The 24,207-nt window shown below is 44.7% G+C and overlaps 1 protein-coding gene across 1 annotated transcript in view; it reads left to right on the forward strand.

Moving 5' to 3' along the window:
- The window catches only part of MAP6 (microtubule associated protein 6), a 97,696-nt gene that overhangs the window by 46,786 nt on the left and 26,703 nt on the right, over positions 1 to 24,207 (forward strand). The window contains exon 4 of the mRNA XM_056560021.1: positions 11,349 to 11,554. Within this exon, the coding sequence (XP_056415996.1) occupies positions 11,349 to 11,554 (206 nt within the window). The remainder of the gene's footprint in view (positions 1 to 11,348; positions 11,555 to 24,207) is intronic.

Genomic DNA, 24,207 nt, shown 5'->3' on the forward strand with positions numbered 1-24,207 from the left:
CCTCTGTCTGCTTCCATATTTTTTTTTAACCCCTTAATGACCATATTTTCAGCCTTAAAGGAACAGTACGCCATCAGTTGTTTTGCTCCGAACAAGCAGAGCTACAGTGTAAAGCACCGGGAAGGGACAAAGCAACCTGAGCTACTAGATTAACTCCAGAGCTGCACTCACTATTCTGCTGGTGAGGTCACTGTGTACATACATTACATTACTTATCCTGTACTGATCCTGAGTTATATCCTGTATTATACTCCAGAGCTGTACTCACTATTCTGCTGGTGAGGTCACTGTGTATATACATTACATTACTTATCCTGTACTGATCCTGAGTTATATCCTGTATTATACCCCAGAGCTGTACTCACTAATCTGCTGGTGAGGTCACTGTGTACATACATTACATTACTTATCCTGTACTGATCCTGAGTTATATCCTGTATTATACTCCAGAACTGTACTCACTATTCTGCTGGTGAGGTCACTGTGTACATACATTACATTACTTATCCTGTACTGATCCTGAGTTATATCCTGTATTATACTCCAGAGCTGTACTCACTATTCTGCTGGTGAGGTCACTGTGTACATACATTACATTACTTATCCTGTACTGATCCTGCGTTATATCCTGTATTATACTCCAGAGCTGTACTCACTATTCTGCTGGTGGGGTCACTGTGTGCATACATTACATTACTTATCCTGTACTGATCCTGAGTTATATCCTGTATTATACTCCAGAGCTGTACTCACTATTCTGCTGGTGGGGTCACTGTGTACATACATTACATTACTTATCCTGCACTGATCCTGAGTTATATCCTGTATTATACTCCAGAGCTGTACTCACTATTCTGCTGGTGAGATCACTGTGTACATACATTACATTACTTATCCTGTACTGATCCTGAGTTATATCCTGTATTATACTCCAGAGCTGTACTCACTATTCTGCTGGTGAGGTCACTGTGTACATACATTACATTACTTATCCTGTACTGATCCTGAGTTATATCCTGTATTATACTCCAGAGCTGTACTCACTATTCTGCTGGTGAGGTCACTGTGTACATACATTACATTACTTATCCTGTACTGATCCTGAGTTATATCCTGGATTATACTCCAGAGCTGTACTCACTATTCTGCTGGTGATGTCACTGTGTACATACATTACATTACGTATCCTGTACTGACCCTGAGTTATATCCTGTATTATACTCCAGAGCTGTACTCACTATTCTGCTGGTGGGGTCACTGTGTACATACATTACATTACTTATCCTGTACTGATCCTGAGTTATATCCTGTATTATACCTCAGAGCTGTACTCACTATTCTGCTGGTGAGGTCACTGTGTACATACATTACATTACTTATCCTGTACTGATCCTGAGTTATATCCTGTATTATTCCCCAGAGCTGTACTCACTATTCTGCTGGTGAGGTCACTGTGTACATACATTACATTACTTATCCTGACTTATGTTATACTGACTTATCCTGACTTTGTATGTCTAAGCACAGCAGAATTTTGGAGCAGTGTGTCGGGCTGGTCAGAGCTGTGTCTTGTGGTGTCAGTGTTCACACCTGTATCCTGTTGTTAGTTGCGGCGCTGCTCCTGGGCGTGGGCTGCAGTTTCACATTGTCACCACACAGGGAGCGGTATGGGGGACACCCAGCTCTGTCATGGCCGACTGCTCTAGGTTTACTTGTCTCATTACAGGCTCAGGATATAGCTTTGTCCTCCACCATGCTGTACACTGCAGCTCTGTAGTCCAACCGAGGGGCCTCCAGCTGTTGCAAAACTACAACTCCCAGCATGCCTGGACAACCAAAGGCTGTCCGGACATGCTGGGAGTTGTAGTTTTGCAACAGCTGGAGGCAGGCTGGATGGGAAGCACTGCTTTAAAGGGGTACTCGGGTGGAAAACTTTTTTAATCAACTGGTGCCAGAAAGTTAAACAGATTTGTAAATTACTTCTATTAAAAAAATCTTAATCCTTCCAGTACTTAGAAGCTGCTGTATACTACAGAGGAAATTCTTTTCTTTTTGGATTTCTTTTCTGTCTGGCCACAGTGCTCTCTGCTGACACCTGATGTCCGTATCAGGAACTGTCCAGAGCAGGAGAAAATCCCCATAGCAAACCTATGCTACTCTGGACAGTTCCTAAAATGGACAGCAGAGGTCAGCAGAGAGCACTGTGGTCGTGACATAAGAGAAATCCAAAAGGAAAAGCATTTCCTCTGTAGTTTACAGCCCCTAATAAGGACTGGACGGATTAAGATTTTTTAATAGAAGTAATTTAAAAATCTGTTTAACTTTCTGGCACCAGTTGATAAAAAAATAAAAATAAAAAATAAAAAGTTTTCCACGGGAGTACCCCTTTAACCCCTTAAGGACTCAGCCCATTTTAGCCTTAAGGCCATTTTTACGTTTTCATTTTTTCCTCCTCGCCTTCTAAAAATCATAACTCTTTTATATTTTCATCCACAGACTAGTATGAGGGCTTGTTTTTTGGAAGGTTTCGTTTTCACGCCGTACAATTTATGGTAAAAATGACATGTGTTCTTTATTCTGAGGGTCAATATGATTAAAATGATACCCATTATTATATACTTTTATATTATTGTTGCGCTTAAAAAAAAATCACAAACTTTTTAACCAAATTAGTACGTTTATAATCCCTTTATTTTGATGACCTCTAACTTTTTTATTTTTCCGTATAAGCGGCGGTATGAGGGCTCATTTTTTGCGCCATGATCTGTACTTTTTTTGATACCACATTTGCATATAAAAAACTTTTAATAAATTTTTTTAAATAAAATATATTAAAAAAGTAGAAATTTTGGACTTTTTTTTACGTTCACGCCGTTCACCGTACGGGATCATTAACATTTTATTTTAATAGTTCGGATATTTACGCACGCGTCGATACCAAATATGTCTATTAAATTTATTTTTTACGCTTTTTGGGGGTAAAATAGGAAAAAAACAACGTTTAACTTTTTTATTGGGGGAGGGGATTTTTCCCTTTTTTTTACTTTTACATTTTTTTTTACATTTTTTTTTTTTACACTTGAATAGGGGACTATTCATAGCAATACCATGATTGCTAATACTGATCTATTCTATGTATAGGACATAGAACAGATCAGTATTATCGGTGATCTTCTGCTCTGGTCTGCTCGATCTCAGACCAGAGCAGAAGACGCCGGAAGGAGGAAGGTGAGGGGACCTCCGTGCGGCGTTCTGAATGATCGGATCCCCGCAGCAGCGCTGCGGGCGATCCGATCATTCATTGAAATCGCGCACTGCCGCAGATGCCGGGATCTGTATTGATCCCGGCACCTGAGGGGTTAATGGCGGACGCCCGCGAGATCGCGGGCGTCGGCCATTGCCGGCGGGTCCCTGGCTGCGATCAGCAGCCGGTATCAGCCGCGCATGACACGGGCATCGCTCCGATGCCCGCAGTTATGCACTGGACGTAAATGTACGTCCTGGTGCGTTAAGTACCACCTCACCAGGACGTACATTTACGTCCTGCGTCCTTAAGGGGTTAAAGCATAGTCAGACCACTACAGTTTAGCTGCATTATCTATTGTAAACTGAGATAGTCTGAAATGTCTCTTTAGAGAAGTGTTAACCAACCAGGGTGCCTCCAGCTGTTGCAAAACTACAACTCCCAGGATGCCCGGACAGCCTTCGGCTGTCCGGGCATCCTGGGAGTTGTTGTTTTGCAACAGCTGGAGGCAGGCTGGATGGGAAGCACTGCTTTAGAGGCTCAGGCTCCTGTTCCGTACTTCTCTATGCTGTACACTGCAGCTCTGATCTATTAGGACACAGTGGGGGAGAATTATCAAAACTTGTGCAAAGGAAACTTTGACCAGTTGCCCATAGCAACCAATCAGATCGCTTCTTTCAGTTTTGAAAAGGCCTCTGAAAACTGAAAGAAGCGATCTGATTGGTTGCCATGGGCAACTGGTCAAAGTTTCCTCTGCACAAGTTTTGATAAATCTCCCCCAGTATGTCTCCTATGGTGACCCACGGTGATGGCAGGACCACGGGGTGTAGCGGTGTAGGTGGATGGGGCAGATGGTATTAACCCCAGGGGCAAGGTGTGATTAATCAATAATGTTCGTGACGCCAGAGTGTTTTTTTTAGGTATCGGGCAGTGAACATGAGAGTCCACGACCAGGTTATGGTTTAACGGAGGCTTTACTGAGGTCTGACAGGTGTTATAGTCTCTACAGCTCGGCCAGAATCCCAGAGAGGTGGCCAGTAGTGTTGCTCGCAAATATTCGCAATGCAAATTTTATTCGCGAATATCGCATATTTGCGAATTCGCGAATATAGCACTATATATTCACAATTACGAATATTCGTTTTTTTTTTTTTTTTCCCCAGTACACATCACAGTGATCATCCCTCTCTGCTTCCAGCTTGTGTGATGTAAAGAAGGCTCTACTACTACTGTGCGTATAGACTGGCGTGCGAATTTTCGCATATGCTAATTTTGCATATGCTAATTTTCGCATATACAAATTTTTGCATATGCGAAAATAAAACGTGAATATTACGAATATGCGAATTTAGCAAATATATGACAAATATTTTATTTTTTTTATTGAAAGCCGAGGTACGTGCTCTCAAATCACCCAAGTGCAAGTAAAAAGTGCAAGTGTTCACACAAAAAAAACGTGCACGAGGATGCGGTCTATCGCAAGCCCTTCTCCGAAAGGAGAGAGGCCCCCCAACAAACCAAACCTTTCGCCTCCGGGCCAAAAGGCACCTGCGAGGTTCCAGGTACGATGTTCCCTTTCGCCGAAGCTACTCAGGGTACCGAAAGTGTTCCCCCCAAACAACTAGGCATTAACAAGGTTGTCACCAAGGAACCAGTAAAATTGGTTTGGCATCCTGCCGAAACAGGATGCCACGGGGTATAGCAGGGAGGTGAGGAACCTAATGGCCACACACACCTCCCCTAGACCGGCAGGAGGGACACCCAGAAGGGCTACCGCACCCTACCAAATCCTAGTGAACAAACGAACACAAAAAGTGGACACAGTGACAAAAAATAAATAAGTGGATGTGCGCAGTGTGTAATACTGCCCGGACATCCGACCGGATCTATAAAAATTCCCCGATCCTAGCCGGAAGGCCGGGATACTAAGGGTGAGTGCCCAGAAGAGTGAGAGAAAAAGTGCGTGCTGTGTACTTTCATTCAAGTGGGGTTGCCAATCCCAAATGAATTCCGGCACCCTGGGGTCACCACGCCCAGGGCACTTGTGCACCTCGGCCTTCACTCTACCCGGACCTTAAGGCCAGATCCAGCAGGGAACAGGTCTCATCGGGGATGACTGCTGTGCTATACAGCCATCCCTGGTACACCCGTCCTACTGTGTGGTTCCCCATCCTGCCTTGGTGGTCTTCCACAACGCCAACTAACAGGAAAGGTACTATACTTGATCTTAGCCAAAAGGCCGAGAAGCGATATATATGACGAATATTCATCCATATATTCGCAAAATATCGCAAATTCGAATATGGCCTATACCGCTCAACACTAGTGGCAAGGAACACAGAAGGACCTCGCAGATTGCTGAGACCAATTATACTTGTAATAGACTTTCGATAATTGACTTTAGGCTGGACTGGGCTGTAGGCAGTGACAGCAGACATAGACTTGACTGAAATTGACTGTAGATTTGAGGCCTTCCAGGTGCTGGACACTAGCACTGAGACGTCTGGTCTCCACTGTTCCCCAGTAAAATCATAAGAGCAAAAGTGGCAGATTGCAGCGCCTCCCTTCCTAATAAAGGGGGGGGGGGGGGGCTTTACTAGAAGCCCATAGGTCAAGCTGCGGGTCATGTGTGAAAGGGGTATTCTAGGAAAAATAAAAAATAAAATGTATATCAACTGGCTCCAGAAAGGTAAACAGATTTGTAAATGACTTCTATGAAAAACTCTTAATCCTTTCAATAATTATCAGCTGCTGAAGTTGAGTTGTTGTTTTCTGTCTGGCAACAGTGCTCTCTGCTGACATCTCTGTCTGTCTCGGGAACTGCACAGAGTAGAAGAGGTTTGCTATGGGGATTTGCTTAAAAACTGGGCGGTTCCAGAGACACGTGTCATCAGAGAGCACTTAGACAGAAAAGAACAACTCAACTTCAGCAGCTCATGAGTAATGAAAGGATTAAGATTTTTTAATAGAAGTAATTTACAAATCCGTTTATCTTTCTGGAGCCAGTTGATATATATGTGTGTGTATGTATATATATATATATATATGTATAAAAAAAAAGTTTTTTCCTGGATAACCCCTTTAAGCTGGTGCTCTCTGGGTAACATAAACATAACACGTGACACCTCGCAGGTCCTTTAGACAATTACATTAGTCCTCCAAAGGTCCTTTATACTGTCTATACCTTAGTATACTGACTATACATATAGTACAATAAATAACTTTAAAGGGGTACTCCGGTGGAAAACTTTTTTTTTTTTTTTTTTTTTTAAATCAACTGGTGCCAGAAAGTTAAATAGATTTGTAAATGGCTTCTATTAAAAAAAATCTTTACCCTTCCAGTACTTTTTAGCAGCTGTATGCTACAGAGAAAATTCCATACTTTTTGAATTTCTTTTTTGTCTTGTCCACACTGCTCTCTGCTGACACCTGATGCCCGTATCAGGAAATGTCCAGAGCAGGAGAAAATCCCTATTGCAAACCTATGTTGCTCTGGACAGTTCCTGACACGGACAGAGGTGTCAGCAGAGAGCACTGTGGACAAGACAAGAAAGAAATTCAAAAAGTATAGAATTTCCTCTGTAGCATACAGCTGCTAATAAGTACTGGAAGGGTAAAGATTTTTTTTTAATAGAAGTCATTTACAAATCTGTTTAACTTTCTGGCACCAGTTGATTAAAAAAAAAGAGTTTTCCACCGGAGTACCCCTTTAAAGTAACAGCAGGGGAGACACTGCAGGAGAGCCCCCAGGTCACCTGACAGGGCCTAAGTGTAGTGCAGGACCATGTCCTGTACTGGGACATTACACTCCTATTTCACCAGCCTCAGAATACTGCTCCCTACTTCCCTGTGCTGTACACTGCAGCGCTGATCCATAAAAGAATAGTCAGGCAACTATAGCTGTGCTGCATCGTCTTTTGAAGACTGAGGCAGGCGGCATTCACACCCCGTTTTTGCAATACACTTCCCGCATCAGGTTTTTGATGAAAAACGGATTCCTCAAAACCGGACGAAACGGCATCAAAACGTCTGTACAAATTTCAACCCGTATACAGTTAAAAACCGTATACGGTTTGAAAAATGATGTCTGGTTGCATCCGCTTTTTAAGGGAAAAAAAAATATACGTTTTTAACTTTTCACACCATTTTGAATAAAGTTTCACTTGTTTGATTGAAATTCCAAGACAAAAAACTGTGCAAAGTCAAAAACCGTATGGTGAAAACAGGATGGAACCGTACGCACATACGGTTCTGTACGGTTCCCATTGACTCCCATGTTAAAAAATAAAAACGTATACGGTTTAATGCAGTTTTTCACCCGGACCAAAAACCCTGGTAGGCTACGGTTTTGGGTACGGGGAAAAAAAACTGACAAAACCTTACAAGATGCAAAACTGACACAACCTGATGCATCTTTTGGCATATACGGTTTTCAATGGAGAGTCAATGCATACGGTTTTCCCATTGAAAACGTTTATGGGAACTGTATTGCAAAAACGTGGTGTGAATGCTGCACCCGTAGTCCGAAATCTACCTTCTGGATCATTAGAGACTCAGGCTGCCGCTGCTGCTCCCTATGCTGTACACTGCAGCGCTGCTCTATTAGGAAACAGTGACTGCAACATAGCTGCATTGTCCATTGGATACTGAGGTAGTCTGAAATCTGCCGCCATATGCTTGTCAGTGTCTTCTCCTATGCTGTAAAACAGTGTTTCCCAACCGGGATGTCTCCAGCTGTTGCAAAACTACAACTCCCAGCATTCCAGGACAGCCTTCGGCTGTCCCGGTATGCTGGGAGTTGTAGTTTTTCAACAGCTGGAGGTACACTGGTTGGGAAACATGGATATACAGGTTCTTGTGTATGCTTTGTACTTACCTGTTTTAGACGATGTGGCAGGCATGAGTTTTTTTTTTTTTTGCCCATAATGATAACAGTGGCATGCTGGGAGTTGTAGTTTTGCAACAGCTGAGGGCACCCTGGTTGGGAAACACTGCTGTACACTGCAGCGCTGCTCCACTAGGATACATCTATTAATTGCATTGCCTATTGGCGCCTGTCTTATTAAAGGGGTACTCCGGTGGAGAACTTTTTTTTAAAATTTTAATTAAAATCATGGCGGCTCCGGTGCTCGCAATCATGGCGGCGCGTAAATGTACGTCATGGTGCGTTAAGTACCACGTCACCATGACGTACATTTACGTCCATTGTCGTTAAGGGGTTAAATCAACTGGTGCCAGAAAGTTAAACAGATTTGTAAATTACTTCCATTAAAAAATCTTAATCCTTCCAGTACTTATTAGCTGCTGAATACTACAGAGGAAATTCCTTTCTTTTTGGAACACAGTGCTCTCTGCTGACATCACGAGCACAGTGCTCTCTGCTGACATCTCTGTCCATTTTAGCAACTGTCCAGAGCAGAATATATTTGTTATGGGGATTTTCTCCTACTCTGGACAGTTCTTAGAATGGACAGATATGTCAGCAGAGAGCACTGTGCTCATGATGTCAGCAGAGAGCTCTGTGTTCCAAAAAGAAAAGAATTTCCTCTGTAGTATTCAGCAGCTAATAAGTACTGGAAGAATTAAGATTTTTTAATAGAAGTCATTTACAAATCTGTTTAACTTTCTGGTACAGTTGATTAAAAAAAAAAAAAAAAAGTTTTCCTCCGGAGTACCCCTTTAAAGCCTCTGGCAGCAGGTCGGCCCCTATGCTTTGTATTACAGCTCCACTTGTTCGGTAGGGTTGCCGTGTTTAATTATTGTGATACATTGTATCTAAACTGTAAGCTGTGTGAGCTGGAATAATATATATTAGTATACTTGGTATAGCAGCGACATACAAAACCATCCGGTGCACATTGGACACCAAAGGAGCCCGACGGACCCCTTTAAAGAAGCACTCCGGCGTTTTTATGTTTTTTTTTACCATCACTATTCCTAAAGCGCCATTTCTTTCATTACAGCACAGCTGCATCCATTAGTTTTGTTACTGTAACTGGGTCATGTGATCACCAGTCTGGCCCACAGGAAATCACAGTGCTCAGTGAGAGAAAGTGGTCAGTCCTGGGTCAGCTGACTTTCTGGGATCTATAGGATGACATCATCAACTATCTGATCTCTTCTGCTGCTGTCTCTATAGGATCAGGATATATAATAGTTATACCCCTCCCCTCCAGCTCTGTCTGTATACTGCTGCTATCTGTATGGGATCAGGATAAGTAGTAGTTATACCCCTCCAGCTCTATCTGTATACTGCTGCTATCTCTATGGGATCAGGATATATAGTAGTTGTACATATCCCCTCCAGCTTTATCTGTATACTGCTGCTATCTCTATGGGATCAGGATATATAGTAGTCTTACATATCCCCTCCAGCTTTATCTGTATACTGCTGCTATCTCTATGGGATCAGGATATATATAGTAGTTATACACCTCCCCTCTAGCTCTATCTGTATACTGCTGTTATCTCTATGGGATCAGGATATATAATAGTTATACCACTCCCCTCCAGCTCTGTCTGTATACTGCTGCTATCTCTATGGGATCAGGATATATAGTAGTTTTACATATCCCCTCCAGCTTTAGCTGTGTACTGCTGCTATCTCTATGGGATCAGGATATATAGTAATTGTACATATCCCCTCCAGCTCTATCTGTATACTGCTGCTGCTATCTCTATAGGATCAGGATATATAGTAGTTATACACCTCCCCTCCAGCTCTATCTGTATACTGCTGCTGCTATCTCTATAGGATCAGGATATATAGTAGTTATTCACCTCCCCTCCAGCTCTATCTGTATACTGCTGCTGCTATCTCTATAGGATCAGGATATATAGTAGTTATACACCTCCCCTCCAGCTCTATCTGTATACTGCTGCTGCTATCTCTATAGGATCAGGATATATAGTAGTTATACACCTCCCCTCCAGCTCTATCTGTATACTGCTGCTGCTATCTCTATAGGATCAGGATATATAGTAGTTATTCACCTCCCCTCCAGCTCTATCTGTATACTGCTGCTGCTATCTCTATAGGATCAGGATATATAGTAGTTATACACCTCCCCTCCAGCTCTATCTGTATACTGCTGCTGCTATCTCTATAGGATCAGGATATATAGTAGTTATACACCTCCCCTCCAGCTCTATCTGTATACTGCTGCTGCTATCTCTATAGGATCAGGATATATAGTAGTTATACACCTCCCCTACGTTTTTATGTGATTTTTCTGAAATCGTGAAAATTTTGGAAAAATCACAGCAAAAACATGGTCAAAATGCTGTAAAGAAAAAGCTTACAAAAATTTGGAAAAAACGTGACATGTAAACACAGCTTGAAGACTTCATATCTTCATAAACTGCACATAGTGTGAACTGACCCCAACCCAATTATGAGTCTAATCGGTTCACTTGGGCGACCTCCAGCACCAGCAGCTTAATTAGATGACCAGGTGCAGTGATTAGACTCCACACCCTCTCTCTGCAAAGCCAGAGGATTCATGGGAAATCATTATGGTTCTAAAATAGAATCATTATGACGGAAAACCCCCATGCCGGCCACCAGAGGTGTAGCTTGTAGCTTCTGGGCCCAATGCAAAATCCGCAACAGGGCCCCATATGCCAATTAAAATACTGGTCTTGTCTGGGGCCGATGTGTTTTTGGGCCCCCTTAGGCACCAGGGCCCGATGCGAATGTTACCTCTGCTACCTCTATAGCTACGCCCCTGCCTGCCACATCATCTAAAACAGGTAAGCACAAGACATACCCAAGAACCTCTACATTTTTCTTTAATATAAGCTTAAGCTGCACTATATAGGAAAAACAAAAATTCCTAGAGTGCTCATTAAATTTTAATGGGGTCCATCAGGCTTCTGTTATAGGATCCAATAATTAGACAGAATTTAATCATTCAGTTTTGCCCTGACAGATTGCGCGTCGCAGATGTGAACCGCGCCCTATCCGTAAAATGTCTATGATTCTGCTCTGTGAATTGTCTCCTTGCATCGTACGTTTTTCTAAAACTCTCCTTCCCACCTCTTTCGTGTGTGTCTGTGTTGTCCTCCATGTTTTTTTTTTTTTTGTGCATCTGTCTCCGTCCAGGTGGAGAAGCCGAGCGTCCAGCCTTCCAAACCAAAAAAGACAACCACCCCAAGCCATAAACCGGTGAAAAAGGCCAAAGACAAGCAGATCATCCCCGGCCGAGCCTCCAAAAAGAAGGCGCCCGAGACCGCCACCTCCCCCGCCGCCAAACCCGAAGACAAGGAGAAGAGCAAAGAGATGAACAATAAACTGGCCGAAGCTAAAGAGTAATTTCAAAAATAATTTTAAAAAAAGCACTTATTCTATTATTATATGATTATTATATGATGATTTATGGTTATTGTATTATTTTTACTACCGAGGCCACCGGATAATGTTAGTGACGATGAAATAGCTTTTGCTTTCTGATTGTATCCTCGACTCTTTTGTCCTCTCACGCCCGCCACACTCTGACGACACTGAACCGATTTTATTTTAATTTAAATTTTTTTTATTTATTTTTTTGAAGGAGCACTCCAGGATGTGAAAATGTATCCCCTTTCCTAAGGATAAGCATCAGATCGCGGGGGTCCGACCACTGGGACCCCCTGTGATCTACTGTACGGGAACCAGGCAGCTCGCAGAAAGGGGGGGTGTTGACTACTGCACGAAGCGGCAGCTGACACTCCCCCTCAAGGCAGCGCTATGGCAGAGCTGGAGATTGCCGAATGCAGCGCTCCGGCTCTCCTATAGCCTTGTATTGAGGGGGTGTGTCAGCTGCCGCTTCGTTCGGTGGTCCACACGCCCCCTCAACGCATCGCTATGGCAGAGCCAGAGATTGCCAAATGCAGCGCTCCGGCTCTCCTATAGTGTTGTATTGAGGGGGCGTGTCAGCTACCGCTTCGTGCCGTGGATGACACGCCCCATTTCTGTGGACTGCCAGAGCCCCGTTCGGTAGATGTCAGATCGCGGGGGTCCGATTGCCGTACACCCTGCGATCTGACACTTATCCCATTTCCTTTGGATAGGAGATGAGTTTTCAAATCCTGGAGTACTCCTTTAATTTATTTTTATTTTTTTTATGTGTGTACGGTACGGTCCGAAATTTCTATGTGAGAATGATCCGAATCTCTAAGTGTTCACGGTGCTATCAAGAGAATGTACTGCTCCACGTGATCGCCTGGCCTCCTGTGATGCCCCTATACTCTTCTATGTGGTGTAACGTGACCAGTGGTTGAAAGTTCATAGTTAGCGTCGATGTGGTAGGACTGAGGGTGAACAAGTGGGAAAAAAAAAAAAAAAAGCGCATTTACGTCGTGGGGTGGGGGTTGGGGCGAGGGAAAAAACGAAAAACGTACGTACAGGAAAAAAACTGAAGTTACCATTATCTACATCCCATAGGTTGCTTCGTAGACTTTACAATAAAAAAAAAATTAGGGCACCCTAAAAAAAAAACACTGCCGACATAATTCCTTCTATAACTAGACTTCTATAATAGATACCGAATATTGCTTAACCATAACCATATCACTTTATATTTTCATAGTTTTATGGAGAATTCCCCTTGATTTATTATATAGAATTAAATATAGAATGAATATGATAACTGCCAATATAAAATCAAAAAGAAATCGGGGCAAAATCGGGCCTTTAAGTCCCGCCTCAGGACTGCCCACTCCCTATTTAGGTGGGGTTTACAGAAAACTCCTCCCCCTTCTCAGGATCTTCCCACTGAAATGGAGATCAGTTGGCGGGTTTGAAATGTATCACTTGTCGTTGGCAGTTAGGAGGATGAAATCTGTCCAGGTTGCCCAGCAACTGCTTTTTCTTCCTGTTCTATCTGCTATACAGTGGACTTGCTACCCTGACTATGTTGGAGGCCCCACCGAGATAGCAGATAGTAGAAACAAAACAAAAAAAGTTAGGGAAAAAAAAACAAAAAACAAGGAGCTTCAGGGTATAGAATAAGAGGGACGGGTACTTGAGATTGAAATGTCTTTTATCGTCTGAAGTGCAGTCCTTTAAAACTATGGCTCTCGAGATGTTGAAAAACTACAACTCCCATCATGCCCTGACAGCCTTCGGCTGTCAGGGTATGATGGGAGTTGTAGTTTTGCAACAGCTGTAGAGTCTCAGTTTGTATAACAAACTAAATAAATGCATGGCCACATGTACGTCACTGCAGGGGTTTTGGAGCTCTGTGTCAGTACATTGTCCTAGGATATAGTTTGTTTCCTCTATAGAGTTGCACCTTAGGCAGGAGCCTATATTGCCAGTGAGCAAAGCCTAAGGATACAATGTAACCAGATTATATGAAATCTTGGCCGATTTGGGCCGGGAACCCTAGGATTTCCCAATATCCTGTCCCAATGTGACTGGTCATGCCCTCCCTTTTCTTCCGTCGGCCATGCTCACCCGAAAAACCTTTAAAGAACCTATAAGAGAATATTTGTTGTTGTGTCATTGAGGGTATGAAGCTTGTTCTCACCATCTGTCACGTTTCAATGGTTTCCTACCTGTACAATGTAATGCTTGCTGAGAAATGACTGCAAATCAATAAAAAACAAAACAAAAAGTAGAAATTCGGTCTTACTGATTTTTTCCAGCTCGAGCTCCTAACGTTCCTTAACGTTCTATTAATGTTCTTATGTCTTGTGGTTGGGACAGTATAGCTGCACATAGCTGGAAAACTACAAGTCTTTGCGTATCCTGTGCACAGATTGTAGTCCCAATAGCAACCAGGCATCCAATGTAGAACCACAAAAAAAATAGAAGAGAAAACAGCGCCCCCTATCAAGACATCTGGTGCTGTTGGAAGAAATAAAGGAGATAAGAAAATTCTGGTGTCTATTGTAGTCAGTGATTGATGAGACATATTTGGAGTCAGGAAGGAATTTTTACCTCTTGCATGAGGTTTTTTTTCCCTTCCTCTGGATCAACTCAACTCAGTAGGGACTCAGTAGGGTATAGGTTGAACTTGATGGACTCTGGTCTTTTTTCAACCTTATGAACTATGTTACTATGAAGTTCAATACAGGGCCGGCCTAAGACATTGTGCTGCCTGGGCCCAAGAGGGTTATTGCATCCCCCCCCCCCCCCCCCCCCCCCCCCCCCCCCCGGAAAAAAAAAAGCATTTGGTAGGCAGCAGTTCCCCCACATTAGGTAGGCAGCATAGTTTCCACACATAAGGCAGCATAGTTTCCCCACATTAGATAGCATAGTTTCTCCATATTAAATAGCATAGTCTCCCCATATTAGGTAGCATAGATTCCCCACATTATGAAGCATAGATTCCCCACATTAAAAAAGCATAGTTTCCCCATATTAGGTAGCATAGATTCCCCACATTAGGTAGCATAGTTTCCCCACATTAGGTAGCATAATTTCCCACATTAGGTAGCATAGATTCCCCAGATTAGGATCACATAGATTCCCCAGATTAAGCAGCATAGATTCCCCACATTAGGTAGCATAGTTTTCCCACATTAGGTAGCATAGATTCTGCACATTAGGTAGCCGCTTCCCCACATTAGGTAGCATAGTTTCCCCACATAAGGTAGCATAGATTCCCCACATTATGTGGCATAAGGGATAAGTTGCCTGATCGCGCGGGGTCCCGCCGCTGGGGACCCCCGCGATCTCGCACACAGCACCCCGCTCTCATCAGGCCCCGGAGCGAGCATCCGCTCCGGGTCTGATGACGGGGCCGGTGATCATGACATCACAGCTCCGCCCCGTGTGACGTCACGCCGTGCCCCTCAATGCAAGTCTATGGCAGGGAGCGAGACAGCTGTCACGCCCCATGCCATAGACTTGCATTGAGGGGCGGAGCGTGATGTCATATGGGGGCGGAGCCGTGACGCCATGATACTCCGGCCCCGTGATCGGCAGTAATCAGACCCAGAGCGATGTTCGCTTCGGGGCCTGATGAGAGCAGGGTGCTGTGTGCGAGATCGTGGGGGTCCCCAGCGATGGACCCCGCGCAATCAGGCAACTTGACCCCTATCCTTTAGATAGGGGATAAGTTGTCAGCCTGGTAGAACCCCTTTAAGTAGCATAGATTCCCCACATTAGGTAGCATAAATTCCCCACATTAGGTAGCATAGTTTTCCCACATTAGGTAGCATAGATTCCCCACATTAGGTAGCATAGATTCCCCACATTAGGTAGCATAGTTTTCCCACATTAGGTAGCATAGATTCCCCACATTAGGTAGCATAGATTCCCAACATTAGGTAGCATAGTTTCCCAACATTAGGTAGCATAGTTTCCCCCCACATTAGGTAGCATAGTTTTCCCACATTAGGTAGCATAGATTCCCCACATTATGTAGCATAGTTTTCCCAAATTAGGTAGCAGTTTCCCCACATTAGGTAGCATTGTTTCCCCACATTAGGTAGCATAGATTACCCACATTAGGTACATTAGGTAGCATATTTTCCCCACATTAGGTAGCATAGTTTTCCCACGTTAGATAGCATAGATTCCCCACATTATGTAGCAAAGTTTTCCCACATTAGGATGCAGTTTTCCTACATTAGGTAGCATAGATTCCCCACATCAGGTACATTAGGTAGCATAGTTTCCCCACATTAGGTAGCATAGTTTTCCCACATTAGGTAGCATAGATTCCCCACATTATGTAGCATAGATTCCCCACATTAAAAAGCATAGTTTCCCCATATTAGGTAGCATAGATTCCCCAGATTAAGCAGCACAGATTCCCCACATTAGGTAGCTGGTTTTCCAACATTAGGTAGCATAGATTCCCCACATTAGGTAGCATAGTTTTCCCACATTAGGTAGCATAGATTCTGCACATTAGGTAGCCGCTTCCCCACATTAGGTAGCATAGTTTCCCCACATAAGGTAGCATAGATTCCCCACATTATGTGGCATAAGGGATAAGTTGCCTGATTGTGCGCGGTCCCGCCGCTGGGCACCCCCGCGATCTCGCACGCAGCAACCCGCTCTCATCAGGCCCCGGAGCGAGCATCCGCTCCGGGTCTGATGACGGGGCCGGTGATCATGACATCACTGCTCCGCCCCGTGTGACGTCACACCGTGCCCCTCAATGCAAGTCTATGGCAGGGGGCGAGACAGTTGTCTCGCCCCCTGCCATAGACTTGCATTGAGGGTGGAGCGTGATGTCACATGGGGACAGAGCCATGACGCCATGATACCCCGGCCCCGTGATCGGCAGTAATCAGACCCGGAGCGATGTTCGCTCCGGGGCCTGATGAGAGCAGGGTGCTGTGTGCGAGATCGTGGGGGTCCCCAGCGGGGGACCCCACGCAATCAGGCAACTTGTCCCCTATCCTTTAGATAGGGGATAAGTTGTCAGCATGGTAGTACCCCTTTAAGTAGCATAGATTCCCCACATTAGGTAGCATAGATTCCCCACATTAGGTAGCATAGTTTCCCCACATTAGGTAGCATAGTTTTCCCACATTAGGTAGCATAGATTCCCCACATTATGTAGCATAGTTTTCCCTCATAGGTAGCAGTTTCCCCACATTAGGTAGCATTGTTTCCCCACATTAGGTAGCATAGATTCCCCACATTAGGTACATTAGGTAGCATATTTTCCCCACATTAGGTAGCGTAGTTTTCCCATATTAGGTAGCATAGATTCCCCACATTATGTAGCAAAATTTTCCCACATTAGGTTGCAGTTTCCCTACATTAGGTAGCATAGATTCCCCACCTTAGGTACATTAGGTAGCATAGATTCCCCACATTATGTAGCATACTTTTCCCACATTAGGTAGCATTGTTTCCCCATATTAGGTAGCATAGATTCCCCATATTAGGTAGCATAGATTCCCCACATTAGGTAGCATAGATTCCCCACATTAGGTAGCATAGTTTTCCAACATTAGGTAGTATAGATTTCCCAGATTAGGTAGCATAGATTCCCCACATTAGGTAGCATAGTTTTCCAACATTAGGTAGCATAGATTCCGCAAATTAGGTAGCATAGTTTTCCCACATTAGGAAGCATAATTTCCCCACATAAGGTAGCATAGATTCCCCACATTATGTAGTATAGTTTTCCCACATTAGGTAGCAGTTTCCCCACATTAAGTAGCATAGATTCCCCACATTAGGTAGCATAGATTCCCCACATTAGGTAGCATAATTTTTCCACATTAGGTAGCATAATTTCCCCACATTAGGTAGCATAGATTCCCCACATTAGGTAGCATAGATTCCCCACATTAGGTAGCATAGATTTCCAACATCAGGTAGCATAGTTTCCCCACATTAGGTAGCATAGATTCCCCACATTAGGTAGAATAGTTTTCCCACATTAGGTAGCAAAGTTTCCCCACAATAGGTAGCATAGTTTTCCCACATTAGGTATCATCATTTTCCCACATTAGGTAGCATAGTTTCCCCACATTAGGTGGCATAGTTTCCCCACATTAGGTGGCATAGTGTCCCCCCATTAGGTAGCATAGTTTACCCACATTATGTAGCATAGTTTACCCACATTATGTAGCATAGATTACCCACATTAGGTGGCATAGATTCCCCACATTAAGTAGCATAGATTCCCCAGATTAGGTAGCAGTTTCCTCACATTAGATAACATAAATTCCCCACATTAGGTAGCAGTTTCCCCATATTAGGTAACATAGTTTCCCCACATTAGGTAGCATAGACTCCCCATATTACGTAGCATAGTTTCCCCACATTAAGTAGCATTGATTCCCCACATTAGGTAGCAGTTTCCCCACATTAGGTGGCATAGTTTCCCCACATTAGGTAGCAGTTTCCCCACATTAGGTGGCATAGTTTCCCCACATTAGGTAGCAGTATCCCCACATAAAGTAGAGTAGCCCCCCATCCCCCTCGAAACACAAGCACACACAGAGACACACACAGATAGACACACGGACACAGACACATTCACCTGGCCTGCGCAGCGCTTCTCTCTGTCGGCGGCCTGACGAGTGACATCACTGACGTCCTCCTGCGCGGGTCTGCGGAGGAACATCACTTGAGTGACGTCTCTGGACAGAGCCGGGCCAGCCAGCCGCGGGCTCACTATGTTAAAGTGGCCACTGCGCTTTTAAACAGTTTAAGGCAGTGAGCAGCGGGGGTGCAGCAGCAGGGCCGGCCCAACCATGGAATCTGAAAAGTGATAGGGCCGGACCTGGTTCAACACCACTGACCATACAGCTACTAGTCCCTTACAGTATTGGGATAATGTAGACTAGTGTTTCTCAACCGCTTTGCCTCTAACTGCTCTAAAACTACAACTCCCAGCATGCCCTGAAAGCCAAAGGATGTCCAGGCATGATTGGAGTTGTAGTTTCCAATAGCTAGAAGCTTTTTGGTTGAAAAAGACTTATTTAAATGGTTCAAGACATGCTGAGAATCAGATAAATATCTATTGTATCTATCTCATATCTACAATCATGGCCGTCAATGTTGTGTTGCCCCCCCCCCCCCCTGAAATTTATCTAGAAAATGAAGTATACACATGTTTATTCCCTTTCTGTGTATTGGAACCAAAAAAGGGAGGAAAAAAAGCAAATAGGACATAATGTCATCAAACTCCAAAAATGGGCTGGACAAAATTATTGGCACCCTTTCAAAATTGTGGAAAAATAAGATTGTTTCAAGCATATGATGTTCCTTTAAACTCACCTGGGGCAAGTAACAGGTGTGGGCAATATAAAAATCATACCTGAAAGCAGATAAAAAGGAGAGAAGTTCACTTAGTCTTTGCATTGTGTGTCTGTGTGAGCCACACTAAGCATGGACAACAGAAAGAGGAGAAGAGAACTGTCTGAGGACTTGAGAACCAATTGTGGAAAAATATCAACAATCTCAAGGTTACAAGTCCATCTCCAGAGATCTAGATTTGCCTTTGTCCACAGTGCGCAACATTATCAAGAAGTTTGCAACCCATGGTACTGTAGCTGATCTCCCTGTGTTACTGCAATCCTTTTCTGTGAGAAATATTTTATTTTCTAGAAAAATTTCAGGGGTGCCAACATTGTCGGCCATGACTGTATACAGTATCTATCTATCTATCTATCTATCTCATATCTATCTATCTATCTCATATCTATCTATCTATCTATCTATCTATCTCATAACTATCTCATATCTATCTATCTATCTCATATCTATCTATCTCATATCTATCTATCTATCTATCTATCTCATATCTATCTATCTCATATCTATCTCATATCTATCTCATATCTATCTATCTCATATCTATCTATCTCTCATATCTATCTCATATCTATCTCATATCTATCTATCTATCTATCTCATATCTATCTATCTATCTATCTCATATCTATCTATCTCATATCTACAGTGCATAGTGAAAGTATTCGGCCCCCCTGAACTTTTCGACCTTTTGCCACATTTCAGGCTTCAAACATAAAGATATAAAACTGTAATTTTTTGTGAAGAATCAACAACAAGTGGGACACAATTATGAAGTGGAACAAAATTTTTTGGATATTTCAAACTTTTTTAACAAATAAAAAACTGAAAAATTGGGTGTGCAAAATTATTCAGCCCCTTTAAGATAATACTTTGTAGCACCACTTTTTGCTGCGACTACAGCTGTAAGTCGCTTGGGGTATGTCTCTATCAGTTTTGCACATCAATAGACTGGAGCTCAGTGAGGTTGGATGTGTCACGATTCGGCTGGCAGGAGGTGGATCCTCTGTGCCAGAGAGGGATTGGCGTGGACCGTGCTAGTGGACCGGTTCTAAGTTACTACTGGTATTCACCAGAGCCCGCCGCAAAGCGGGATGGTCTTGCAGCGGCGGTAGTAACCAGGTCGTATCCACTAGCAACGGCTCAACCTCTCTGACTGCTGAAGATAGGCGCGGTACAAGGGAGTAGACAAGAGCAAGGTCGGACGTAGCAGAAGGTCGGGGCAGGCAGCAAGGATCGTAGTCAGGGGCAACGGCAGGAGGTCTGGAACACAGGCTAGGAACACACAAGGGAACGCTTTCACTGGCACGATGGCAACAAGATCCGGCAAGGAAGGGAAGGGGAAGTGAGGTTATATAGGAAGTGCACATGTGAATACACTAATTAGAACCACTGCGCCAATCAGTGGCGTAGTGGCCCTTTAAATCGCAGAGACCCGGCGCGCGCGCGCCCTAGGGAGCTGGGCCGCGCGCGCCGGGACAGGACCGACGGAGAGCGAGTCAGGTACGGGAGCCGGGGTGCGCATCGCGAGCGGGCGCCACCCGCATCGCGAATCGCATCCCGGCTGGAGGCGGTATCGCAGCGCACCCGGTCAGTGGATCTGACCGGGGCGCTGCAGTAGCGAGGATGTGGCGAGCGCTCCGGGGAGGAGCGGGGACCCGGAGCGCTCGGCGTAACAGTACCCCCCCCTTGGGTCTCCCCCTCTTCTTAGAGCCTGAGAACCTGAGGACCAGACTTTTGTCAAGGATGATGTCCTCAGGTTCCCAGGATCTCTCTTCAGGACCACAGCCCTCCCAATCAATCAAAAATTTTTTTTTCCCTCTGACCGTCTTGGAGGCCAGTATCTCCTTTACGGCGAAGATGTCAGAGGAACCGGAAACAGGAGTGGGAGAAACAAGTTTGGGAGAGAAACGGTTGATGATGAGTGGTTTAAGGAGAGAGACATGAAAGGCATTGGGAATACGAAGAGAAGGAGGAAGAAGGAGTTTGTAAGAGACAGGATTAATTTGGCACAAGACTTTGAAAGGACCAAGATAGCGTGGTCCCAGTTTGTAACTGGGGACACGAAAGCGGACATATTTAGCGGAGAGCCATACCTTGTCTCCGGGAGCAAAAATGGGGGGAGCTCTTCTTTTCTTATCGGCAAACTTTTTCATGCGAGATGAAGCCTGTAAAAGAGAATTTTGGGTCTCTTTCCATATGGTGGAAAGATCATGAGTCACTTCATCTACAGCGGGCAAACCAGAGGACAAGGGAATAGGGAGGGGGGGGAAGAGGGTGACGGCCGTACACCACGAAAAATGGGGATTTAGCAGAAGATTCAGAGACTCTAAAGTTGTACGAGAATTCGGCCCAAGGTAGAAGATCTGCCCAGTCATCCTGGCGGGAGGAAACAAAATGCCATAAATAGTCACCCAGGACCTGGTTAATTCTTTCTACTTGCCCATTGGATTGAGGATGATAAGCAGAAGAGAAGTTTAATTTAATCTTGAGTTGTTTACAGAGAGCCCTCCAGAATTTTGACACGAATTGGACGCCTCTATCCGAGACAATCTGCGTGGGCAAACCGTGAAGACGAAAAATGTGTACAAAAAATTGTTTTGCCAACTGAGGCGCTGAAGGAAGACCAGGAAGAGGAATAAAATGTGCCATCTTGGAAAATCGATCAACGACCACCCAAACAACAGTGTTGCCACGGGATGGGGGTAGGTCTGTAATAAAGTCCATACCAATCAGAGACCAAGGCTGTTCGGGGACAGGCAGAGGGTGAAGGAGACCAGCAGGCTTCTGGCGAGGAGTCTTATCCCGGGCACAGACAGTACAGGCCCGCACAAAATCAACAACATCTGTTTCCAGAGTCGGCCACCAATAGAAACGAGAGATGAGTTGCAAGGACTTTTTGATGCTCGCATGGCCTGCGAGGTGGAAGGAGTGACCCCATTTGAGAATCCTGAGACGCTGGCGTGGAGAAACGAAGGTCTTCCCTGGAGGAGTTTGCCTGATGGAGGCTGGAGAAGAGGAGATCAGACAGTCAGGAGGAATGATGTGTTGCGGAGAGACCTCTACTTCCGAGGCATCCGAGGAACGAGAGAGAGCATCGGCCCTAATGTTCTTGTCGGCAGGGCGAAAATGAATTTCAAAGTTAAAACGGGCAAAGAACAACGACCACCTGGCCTGGCGAGGATTCAGCCGTTGGGCAAACTGGAGATAGGAGAGATTCTTGTGATCGGTGAAAATGATAACTGGAAATTTTGATCCCTCCAGCAGATGCCTCCATTCCTCAAGTGCCAATTTAATGGCCAGTAGTTCTCGATCCCCGATGGAGTAGTTCCTCTCCGCCGGAGAGAAGGTCCTAGAAAAAAAACCACAAGTAACAGCATGCCCGGAAGAATTTTTTTGTAGAAGGACCGCTCCAGCTCCCACTGAGGAGGCATCAACCTCCAATAGGAAGGGTTTAGATGGGTCAGGTCTGGAGAGCACGGGAGCAGAAGAAAAGGCAGACTTGAGCCGTTTAAATGCGTCTTCCGCTTGAGGAGACCAGGACTTAGGATTGGCATTCTTCTTGGTTAAAGCCACGATAGGAGCCACAATAGTGGAAAAATGTGGAATAAATTGTCTGTAATAATTGGCGAACCCCAAAAAACGTTGGATAGCACGGAGTCCGGAGGGGCGTGGCCAATCTAAGACGGCAGAGAGTTTATCTGGGTCCATTTGTAGTCCCTGGCCAGAGACCAAGTATCCTAGGAAAGGAAGAGATTGACATTCAAACAGACATTTCTCCATTTTGGCATAAAGTTGATTGTCTCGAAGTCTCTGAAGAACCATGCGGACATGCTGGCGATGTTCCTCTAAGTTGGCAGAAAAAATCAGAATATCGTCCAGATACACAACAACACAGGAATATAAGAGATCACGAAAAATTTCATTAACAAAGTCTTGGAAGACGGCAGGGGCGTTGCACAGGCCAAAGGGCATGACCAGATACTCAAAGTGTCCATCTCTGGTGTTAAATGCAGTTTTCCATTCGTCCCCCTCCCTGATGCGGATGAGATTATATGCACCTCTTAAGTCCAGTTTGGTAAAGATGTGGGCACCTTGAAGGCGATCAAAGAGTTCTGAGATAAGAGGTAGGGGGTAGCGGTTCTTTACCGTGATTTTATTAAGTCCGCGGTAATCAATGCAAGGACGTAGGGAGCCATCTTTTTTGGACACAAAGAAAAATCCAGCTCCAGCAGGAGAGGAGGATTTGCGGATAAACCCCTTTTTTAAATTTTCCTGGATGTATTCAGACATAGCAAGAGTCTCTGGGGCGGACAGAGGGTAAATTCTGCCCCGGGGTGGAGTAGTGCCCGGGAGGAGGTCAATAGGACAGTCAAAAGGCCTGTGAGGGGGTAAAGTCTCAGCTTGCTTTTTGCAAAATACGTCAGCATAGTCCATATAAGCCTTAGGGAGACCGGTTACAGGAGGAACCACAGGGTCACGGCAGGGAGTACTGGGAACCGGTTTAAGACAGTCCTTGAAACAAGAAGTACCCCAGCTCTTGATCTCTCCTGTGGACCAATCAAGGGTTGGGGAATGGCGTTGAAGCCACGGTAGTCCAAGGAGAATTTCGGAAGTGCAATTGGAGAGGACCAAAAACTCAATTTTTTCGTGGTGAGGTCCGATGCACATTAGGAGGGGTTCCGTGCGGTAACGCACGGCACAGTCCAATCTTTCATTGTTAACACAATTGATGTAGAGGGGTCTGGCGAGACTGGTCACAGGGATGTTGAACCTGTTGATGAGAGAGGCCAAAATAAAATTTCCTGCAGATCCGGAATCCAAGAAGGCCTTAGTAGAGAAGGAGAAGGTAGAGGCAGATATCCGCACAGGCACAGTAAGGCGTGGAGAAGCAGAGTTGACATCAAGAACTGTGTCACCTTTGTGCGGAGTCAGCGTACGTCTTTCCAGGCGGGGAGGACGGATAGGACAATCCTTCAGGAAGTGTTCGGTACCGGCACAGTACAGGCAAAGATTCTCCATGCGGCGTCGTGTCCTCTCTTGAGGTGTCAAGCGAGACCGGTCAACTTGCATAGCCTCCACGGCGGGAGGCACAGGAACGGATTGCAGAGGACCAGAGGAGAGAGGAGCCGGGGAGAAAAAACGCCTCGTGCGAACAAAGTCCATATCCTGGCGGAGCTCCTGACGCCTTTCGGAAAAACGCATGTCAATGCGAGTGGCAAGATGAATGAGTTCATGTAGGTTA

Source organism: Hyla sarda, chromosome 2, assembly GCF_029499605.1.
Source record: "Hyla sarda isolate aHylSar1 chromosome 2, aHylSar1.hap1, whole genome shotgun sequence".
Taxonomy (NCBI): domain Eukaryota; kingdom Metazoa; phylum Chordata; class Amphibia; order Anura; family Hylidae; genus Hyla; species Hyla sarda.